At 34.6% G+C, this 9,299-nt stretch overlaps 2 protein-coding genes across 2 annotated transcripts in view; one reads left to right on the top strand and one right to left on the bottom strand.

Moving 5' to 3' along the window:
• Positions 1 to 125: 125 nt before the first annotated feature.
• lyrm7 (LYR motif containing 7) lies at positions 126 to 1,704 on the bottom strand. Its single transcript, XM_079804204.1, has 5 exons — positions 1,657 to 1,704; positions 1,435 to 1,507; positions 1,089 to 1,159; positions 673 to 754; positions 126 to 429 (listed from the first exon to the last, which is right to left on the bottom strand). Exons 1-5 carry the CDS (start codon positions 1,675 to 1,677, stop codon positions 359 to 361), a joined length of 318 nt encoding a protein of 105 aa, XP_079660330.1. The 5' UTR covers positions 1,678 to 1,704; the 3' UTR covers positions 126 to 358.
• Positions 1,705 to 4,278: 2,574 nt separating this feature from the next.
• The window catches only part of snx30 (sorting nexin family member 30), a 32,266-nt gene continuing 27,245 nt past the window's right edge, over positions 4,279 to 9,299 (top strand). Inside the window, exon 1 of the mRNA XM_079804219.1 lies at positions 4,279 to 4,526. Within this exon, the coding sequence (XP_079660345.1) occupies positions 4,386 to 4,526 (141 nt within the window). The 5' untranslated portion in view covers positions 4,279 to 4,385. The remainder of the gene's footprint in view (positions 4,527 to 9,299) is intronic.

Below are 9,299 nucleotides of genomic sequence, written 5' to 3'. Positions count from 1 at the left end.
ATTTAAAAGAGTATTCAGAATATATTACCACTTATTTATTTGGTTTTACTTACAATTTAGTGTATAGCCGTCCTGTACCCAAAAAAGAACTGCAATAATCTTGAAATACACTTTTTCTTTCTTTTATACAATTTATTCAACACTCAGCCAAACAAATACTATTTACAACATGGCAATCCATTGCATTTAATTCAACACAATCACATTCGCATTAAACCAACATATAAGATATTATGACAGCTGTGCGATATTCCAGTGGAAATGAAGGATGGAGGATTACTGGAGGATCATCTGCATTAATGTGTTTCCTTGTCAAATATCAGAGACATGCCTTGTTTTCAGTGAGAGTAAATCAGGATCATGTCTTTTTCCTGGGTGAATCACAGTACGGCACATTTTCCAACAAGAGACTCTCACGGGGTCGCAACACTGCAAAATATAAGCAACAACGATTAGCCTGAGGAAATAAACATTTGAATACCAAAATTAGGATGCATCTTACAAAACTCAAGATGTTTAATTATATTTCAACCTCAAATTAAAATGTCGTTCTTATTACTCGAATGTAAAAATTACTCAATGACCTAACGGGCAAAAAACATGCTTAAATGTCTATATATCGGGATGAAATGTGACCTGAACATGTTTTTGAGAGTCACCCAAATCACTTACAGATTTTATTTTCCTCCACATGCTCAACCTGTAACACACTTTCACGAAGGATGGTCTCTACTGATCGGGCCATTTTTAGCATCTGAGAAGAAAGACATTAAATATCAAGTTTTTTTGTGATTCTGGGAGTCGGACTGAGTGACAGTTTAATATCTTCAATATCTATCTATGAAATAAAATAAAAAAACATTTTATTTCAGCTATTTACCAAAGCAACCTTTCTCATTTCTGTTTAGTAGAAGTTTACAAAAAAAAAAAAAATTACAAAAACACTAAAACTTTAAAATACAATACAATTATAAAAATAACAGTAATACCCTGCTACCAAAATAACATTTAATTCAAAGTGTTAACAAAACAAAAGCACTTCTTTGGTTCAATGGTACTACAGTAAGACGGGCTCTCATGTGATTTACCTCTTTAATATTTTCTTCTTCTGTTTCATTCTTGTTCCTTTTGAATTCGTCATTGATTTTTAACCTGGCAGCTTCAGGTCCAGACGGAAAAACCGTGTATCAGAAACTGCATTTCAATAATATATATACTAAAATACATATTCTAAATGGTTTATTTATGCATTTTATTCATAACGTAACGACTGAAAAAACAACAACAACAACAAAAGACAGGGCAATTATTCCAATGAAACAAAAATAATAAAATGTATAGACAAAAAGAAATGTCAGTGGAATACAAAGCACGTTAGGTAGACATTTTGGAAGCATTTCAGTTCATAAAATTGGTGAATGTGTTTAGTGATACCTGTCAGAGCTCGGTCGTCATCTTTAAAAACATTTCTTCTTGTCTTGTGCAAATCTTTGAACACTCGCAGAACCTTTCGAATACACATATAAAGAAATTGTAACTATAAAATAAATACATGTAATAACAGCAACTGTCTTTACTAAGTTTGCTAATAAACATAGCAGAGACACTGTGTTAACTGAATAAAAACGAATATAATGTGTAAATGTATATTATCACCTTCAAGCGTGTCCCCATCATGCGCGAGTCTTGTTCTTTAGAACGCGTTTGTTCTCTTGGCTCACAGCGCCGCGTGCTGTACTGGAGTCGACGCTGACTGCCAACACGCCACGCTCATGACCACGGATTTACGCCCTGTTTTGTGTAATTTTATTTTCTAGCAACAAAGATCAGGATTAAATTGAAAGAGATGGTTAGTTTTTGACTAACGTATGTTTGCTATAAATGAAAGATAAGGATTATTTGATTTTTTTCCCCAAATACGTTAGGGTTGATCGCCTTAAGGAGCTTAATATATCAGCAGCACCACATTGGTCATCTTCAGAGATCTACACTTTTAAAAACGTAGTTATTGGTAACATTGAACACTAAATTGTTTCTGCCTATTTTAAGATTCAACTTTTGTTTACAACTATTCTAGAATATTTTGAGGACTTCCATAGAAGTACTTCTATTTTCAGATTAAAACAGCATTTTGTTTTAAATATAGCAATTTCTTAAACAAATACGTCTACACTATTGTGATGCCTACATTGATACAAAATATTTTATAACGTCTTAATTTAACAAAGTCGTAAAGATTTGAAATATAACCCAGAAGCTTCGGTCTTAGCCAAAATTTAAATATTATAAAAAATATATTTTAGCTAATATCTCCAGGTTTTCCATGCAGCTCAACCACTGAAAGTTTGGTTAATACTAAATGTATTGAATTTCGCAGAACAGAACAACAACACAAAAGCACAAGACAGTCAAAATCTAAAGATCAAGAACTATTTATTGATCAAAAAAGCACACAAACACAACACATATTGAGATGAGTGTTCCTCCCGTGTCTTGGTCTGAAATGAAAGAAGCAGGAAAGAAATGTTAAACCAGGTAGCAAAGCTTTCCTCAAAATCATGAAGATGAACGAACCCTCATAAAAGAGTAAATAATCTTTCCCCTGTATTCAGGGTCAGATGGGTAGTGTTTTTAATCATTGGGTCAGTTTACATTTAAACAAAATCAGTCGGCTAATTGTAATATTAAATTATTCTCTACCTTTTACTGATAAAAGCCCATAGCAGTTCATCCACCGCCAGTCCTCTCCTCACATGCCTCGCACATGGGATAGGATCTTCTTCTTCTGTATTTAATTCAGCCAGAGCCTAAGTAACGCATTACTGCCACCCGCGGTGGGGCTGGGTATTTACCATGGTATTTACGATTCGAATCTTTTGAATCTTTTGTTTCGAATCAGTGACTCGGATCTTTTTTTTTTTTTTTCTTTTTTTTTTACAAAAAGGAAATGTAATACACTTACACTTTATGAGGGCACAAAAGATGAACATACAAATACAGTTTTCGTTGCTTTTAGGATTAAGAGAGCTTTGGATAGTTTCCATTTACTTGTCTAGATCAATTTTGATTTAAGAGATTTAATAAAGTAAAATGTATTAAAATAAATTTAATAATTTATTTTAACACAAAGTCACAAGGCTTTATTACGTCAAATCGTTTCAAACCTTGGTTTCAAAACTGTTTTTTTAATCTAATGTTTGATACTCTTTTATAGGCCAATTATATTTGTACTTGCTGACTGATTAATAAAACAAAAAACATTGTTTATTTAATATTTTATACCTAACTGTATTATTATTCAGAATTTTACACTATTAATCCCATTGTTTAAAAAAAAGTATTTTTGTGGTTGTTTCTCTCTTTTTCTTTTTCTTTTGTTTTGTTTTTGAATGCATTGATTGTACATTGTTCAACATTTGCATTTGAGCGTATAATATTCATATGTGATGTAATAATAATTAAGCATGTGTAATAAAAAAGAAGAATGCTACTTGGCTAATTGACAAAGTTGCCATGTCCTGCCTAATAACGCATACAAAACATACTGCACATTGATCTAAATTAAGAACAGAAATTGGACAGAAACTTTACATTTATTGGTATTTAATTATTTGAAGAATAATCGCGATTAATCACATCCAAAATAAAAGTTTGTGTTTACATTATATGTGAGTGTACTGTATAATTATGTATATATATAAATACACACACATGCATGTATATATTTAAGATTTTTTAAAAATATTTATATCTAAAATATTTATATTTATTTATAATGTAAATTATATAAATATATAGTATATACATGCAAATATTTCTTAAATATATACATGATTGAGTGTGTATTTATATGTACATAATAATTATACATAGTACACACACATATATTATGTAAACACAAACTTTTATTTTGGATGCGATTAATCAATTTGACAGCACTACTTTTAATTGATTGAATTTTCATGAAAACTTTGGGATGAGTTTTTGTTGCATTAGCCCATTTTGGCCAGCAGGTGCCGCCAGCTGTGCCGTTTCGAGTGATCAGAAATCATTTCAATTGAATCAGAGTTTCGAAAATGTATTGGATTTACATACACACCAACTGAATAATACATTGAGTTCAAACTAGTGAAAAAAAGGAAATATGCGCGTATCAGGAAATATTTTTTGAGTACTCCGTGCATCCCAAGACTTTTAAGAGAAAAAACGATTACTTTTCATTTGAAAAGAGGCGACGCTTTCCGGAAGTGAACGTCGCTGTTGCGAGTCAGCTGACAAGTGTAGTTCCGCTTCTGCGCGGTGGCTGTCAGCTGACAGATGTTTGCTGCCTCGGTGAAATAAAAACACCTGCGCGATCAGAGATCAGCAGCAGCAGCAGCAGCGCGATGAGTGCTGGCACCCCCCGATCACTGGCGTCGTCCGGGCAGAAGTCCATCCAGGACATCAACCACCCTCTGTCCGCCGAGGAGTCCGCGCCGAGCCGCAGCCCAGATGTGCTCAACCCCAGCGGTGCTGCTGGAGAGAAGGTGAGGTCTGCGCGGTGTCTCCAAATACACCAGCTGTCTGGGGGCAACGTGCAGCATTTGTGGGCAGCAAGAGCCCAGAGCTGCTGTCTAGGTAGGCAGCATTAGTGTTTGAGACGCTCTCCAGTTAAATAGAGGCATTATGTGTCTGAAAATTAATTAGCGTTTATCCAGCCTCAAACAGTAAACAGTGAAATTTCATCATTTTGCACCATGGTAATACCACGGTTTTCGTCAATTGTACCATGGTAATATCATATAGACCTCTACATCTTATTACCTTTAGTGTAAAAAAAAAAAGATTCTTCGAAGTTGTAAATAAAACTAAAATTATTGGAGTACGTTTTACCAGTAATTGTTTTTGAAAATGACTAGGAACAGTGTTGTTTTTTTACTATTCATCATGGTGTTGATATGTTTTTGTATATGTACTGTAGTGCTACATTGGTCTTGCACCAATATATATTTTTTTTGTATTTAACGTACCATGGTACTAATGTAATGATATACCAAAATTGATGTATACCATCCCACTGTCTTTTTTGTGGGTTGAATGTGTGCATTTGTAGCATTTTTGCTCATTATTATAATAATAATACAATCACAACTATCTGCTTTCTGTAAGAAACAAAAGCATATATTTTTCTTCTTTTTAGGTGTTTCGTGTAAGAAGCAGAGAGGTCTGATTAAGTATAATGAAATTAAATGCATGTGATCTTTTTCAGTTGTTATTTATAATGTGTGTTGCACACAGAAAATTTAATATTTTGTCCAGAAATAAAAATGTGTCCTTAAAGGAAAAGTGAAGTTCTAGTGAAGAATAAAGAATTTGTATATGAGTGTCCGTAACATGTGATGGAAACCTGCTATTAATGAATCATAACAGCAGTAGTATTAAAATGAAGCTATAATCAGTCCGAGCTGTAGATGTGTATCATGTCTGTGTTCCTGTACAATAGAGCTGTGTAGAGCGAGGCGCAGCCCGCTGAGACGCTCTCTGACCCCATTGTTTATTGTTTTTTACTCATGACACATGAAGAGCTGCTTTTCAGCTAATACACTTACTGTTGTCACATTGGCACTGTGGATTCCCTGTTTATTGGATATTTTATTTTAGTGTAAATGCTGGAAATAGTGCTGTCAAACGATTAATCGCATTCGCATCCAAAATAAAAGTTTGTGTTTGCATAATATATGTGTCACTGTCTATAATTATTATTATGTATATTTAAATAGACACACGTGCATGTATATATTTAAGGAACATTTTGTTTTATATTTAAAATATTTATATTTATAGTCAAATATATAAATAATATTTCTTAGAAAAATACATATATGTGTGTATTTAAATATACATAAAAATCATAAACAGTACAGACACGTATATTATGCAAACACAAACTTTTTAATTTTGGGTGCGATTAATCATTCGACAGCCCTGTAATATCATATATAATTTTAGCTTTTTATTTTTATCTGTACTTAATTATTATTAGACATTGAAGCTTACATGAGCCATATTTAGATTCAGCACTGCAATATTTTAATATTTTTAACTAATGCCCAAATTTGGGGTGTCTTTGCGGATTACTGTTAATAAGCAGAAACTCACTTTTGATTTTACAGTGATTCCCAGACTGTTAACATTTTTATAATACACACACACAAATTTTTTTAACAGTCACTTGTCGCCACCTACTGGTGTAACAATGTAATTGATAGTCTTTTTTTGAAGCGTCAAGTTACTTTCAAAAAGTGATTTGCTTCCGTAGAGATCAGTGTTTTTATCCAAACTTGTACACTTAAATCCCAGCACTCCGGTGATTTATTTGACTGATTGTAAGACAGAAATAGCAATATTGTGTGGTTGAAAATACTGTGTGTGAAGCTGTTTCATATACCTATTCAACTGCTCTCTCCGGGTCAGAACGCAGATCTGAAAGTTTGCTGTGATCGTACGTGTCAAAGGTTTAATAGACACAGTCGAATCGTTGTCATTTAGGAATGGGTGTTTGAATCGGGTTTGCAATCTTTTGACGATTAATTGTGCAGCTCTAGTGTTTATGAAATCTTAGGAAGATACACGATGCCTGGTCACAGTTCCCCTGTCATGTTGGGTAATGCATATTTTCCTGGTAAAAACAAGTAGATCATTAACTCTCTCAGTTTTGTGATAATTGCCTTATCTTATCCAGTTTCCTTGGAAACATTTTTTAGATATTTTCAGTTTGAATCTGAAATCAATCATTTTAAGGAGATGAATCTAAACAAGTAGGTCCAAATCCGTTGAAAAGCTCAAATATCTGTTTTGCATTTGGCTGCAGTTTACATTTTCTGAGTAGCATTTATTCAATTATGTGTTTTTCAAAACTTCTGTTTTGTGACTCAGTGATTAGACTTTTTAATGTAATCATTTTGCTTTTACTTTTGAACCCCATGCATATGTTTGCATAAGAAAACATTTGAGTTACCATTATTCAGGTTTGTAACAGTCATGAAGTTCACAGGCGTCCTAGCAAAATAACCACAAGTATAGGTTGAGCTTGTGCTATATTGGCAAGAAGTCGGCATGAAACGGAAGTTGTGAAGTTTTCCCCTGTTGTGGCGTATCTCCAAGTGAAACGGCTTCTGGAACAAGAACAAATGTTGGGCGGGGCTTGGTTTTGTCCTTGGCAAATTGATTGGATGGTTGTGGTTTGCTATAGAGACAGAGCGTATTTAGGCCACGCCCACACCGGGGGGGAAAACAATCCAACGCTCTCCATTGACTTTGCATTGCGGGAGGCTGCCTCATTGTCATTTCGGACTTATAACAAAAAACAGAACAATGTCTAAAAGCTGATATGTGACAAGGTGTACAGCAAACAAGCTTAAAAACACAGAAATAAGTTTTTATAAGCTGTCGACCCAAAAAAACGAGCGTTTAAGAAGATAAAAGTGGAGACAGGCAATACGAAGTGAAGCTTCAGCAGGAAGAATGGGGAAGTTTTCGGATCCTGACACTCAGTATGTCTCAGTATGTGTATGTGTGCAGTAAACATTTTGTCACTGTTAAGTCAAATATCCAAATGTCCGTTTTATATATGATATTTACTGTCGCTGATTACGTTCCCCTCTAGTCGCCGTAGTTCTCAGTGTAAAATGGCCCGCGCGCTCTGTCTCAATGGCCTGAATCCACTTTTTTGTACTTAAACGCTCGTTTTTTGGGTCAACAGCTTATAAAAACGTCTGGGTTTTTGCTTCTGGGTTTTGTTTAGCTTGTTTTCTGTACACCTTGTCACATATCAGCTTTTATACATTGTTCAGTTTTTTGTTATAAGTCCGAAATGACAAAAAGGCCGCTTCACGCAATGCAAAGTCAATGGAGACGGTTTGATTGTTTCCCCCCCCGGTGGGCGTGGTCTTCAGATTATGACGCGTGTCGCTCTGTCTCTATTGGTGGATCTCAGATGATTGACAGGTTGCCCCGCCCTAGTCATCAGAAAAGAGAAGAGTTGAGCTGCAAGAGGGTTAAAATATCCAAAAAACACTAAAACAATGTTATATATTATATCCAGAGAAATAAGCAATTTTACGTGTCTGTGCGTTGCCCTTATTGTTTACATCTCATTTTCTTGATTAACCACAAGTACCATGTTTTACCATGCCTAATATCGATCTAACTTACTGCAGTTTGCAACAAGTGTCTCATAGTAGCCACCGAGCGAGCACACAGAGTAGCATTATAACATAACATTCAACACACTCAAATGTATCTAATATGATAAAGCAGTGCTGCGACACCCCACATACACATGACTGGAAGAAGCCGAAAGCGGTCGCCTGTGGCATAATAAAAGCAAAAAAAAAGTGCATATTGTGCCTTTAAAACAATAATGCTGTTTAAATTTTGTTTCCATGGGGATTTTAAAATAAATGCTACTTGTTTTGATACTTTAACTGTATGACTTTGCAGTCATTGGTCATTTTTCTAGTCAAGAATGAAATTGTCTGTTTGCACACTGTGTGTGACTCCAAACCGTAAGTTCATGAATTTTGACAAACATACTAAGTTGTTCATTTCTGTCGACGGTGAGGAAAGGGAACAAAGCAGAAGTACACTTTCAGTCTTTAGGGATGAATTCTATTCAGGCTTTAGGTCTAATATCACCACAGCTAACGGCCTCACGGTTTATAATTCGTTTTGTAGCACATTCTCCAACTCTTCTTGAGTTTTGACAATCGCTGCTTGATCATAAAATCATGTTTGCTCATTCTAAAAGTAAACCTTGTTTTTGGAAATAACTGCAAATGGGTATAAAGATGAGACGTGGGTTGCACTTTTATTAATCTTGTATGTCATATGGACTGGTATTCATGTGAATATTTGGACGAAAGAGCTGTGCTAACCCTCAATTGCCAGTTCAGCAAAAAGGAGGTCAGAGAACTTGTTTTAGAACTCAACGGTGGGCATGTGATCAGGAAAAAGCTGTCATAGTTTCCTACATGCTGGATCTGAAAATAGGATGTTCGCTATATGTAATTCCAACATTTTGCTACAGGTTTCCTGTTCCTTGTGCAAATGAGTTCTCTTTTTTTGCATTTAAACATAAGTCAAAGAAGAAGTCCAAAAGTTAGGAGTAGGTAAGATGTTAGATGTCCTTACACTCACCAAGTCAGAATACAGTAAAAACAGTAATAATGTAAAATATCATTACAATTTAAAATAACTATTTTTAATTGAAATTATAGCGTTCCACATATATCTCTGTTTTGTGTGCTATGGTTGTGAGT

Source organism: Gobio gobio (genome assembly GCF_949357685.1).
Source record: "Gobio gobio genome assembly, chromosome: 22".
NCBI classification, from domain to species: domain Eukaryota; kingdom Metazoa; phylum Chordata; class Actinopteri; order Cypriniformes; family Gobionidae; genus Gobio; species Gobio gobio.
Note: the sequence above shows the minus strand (reverse complement) of the source record. Positions and strands in the feature narration are given on the sequence as shown.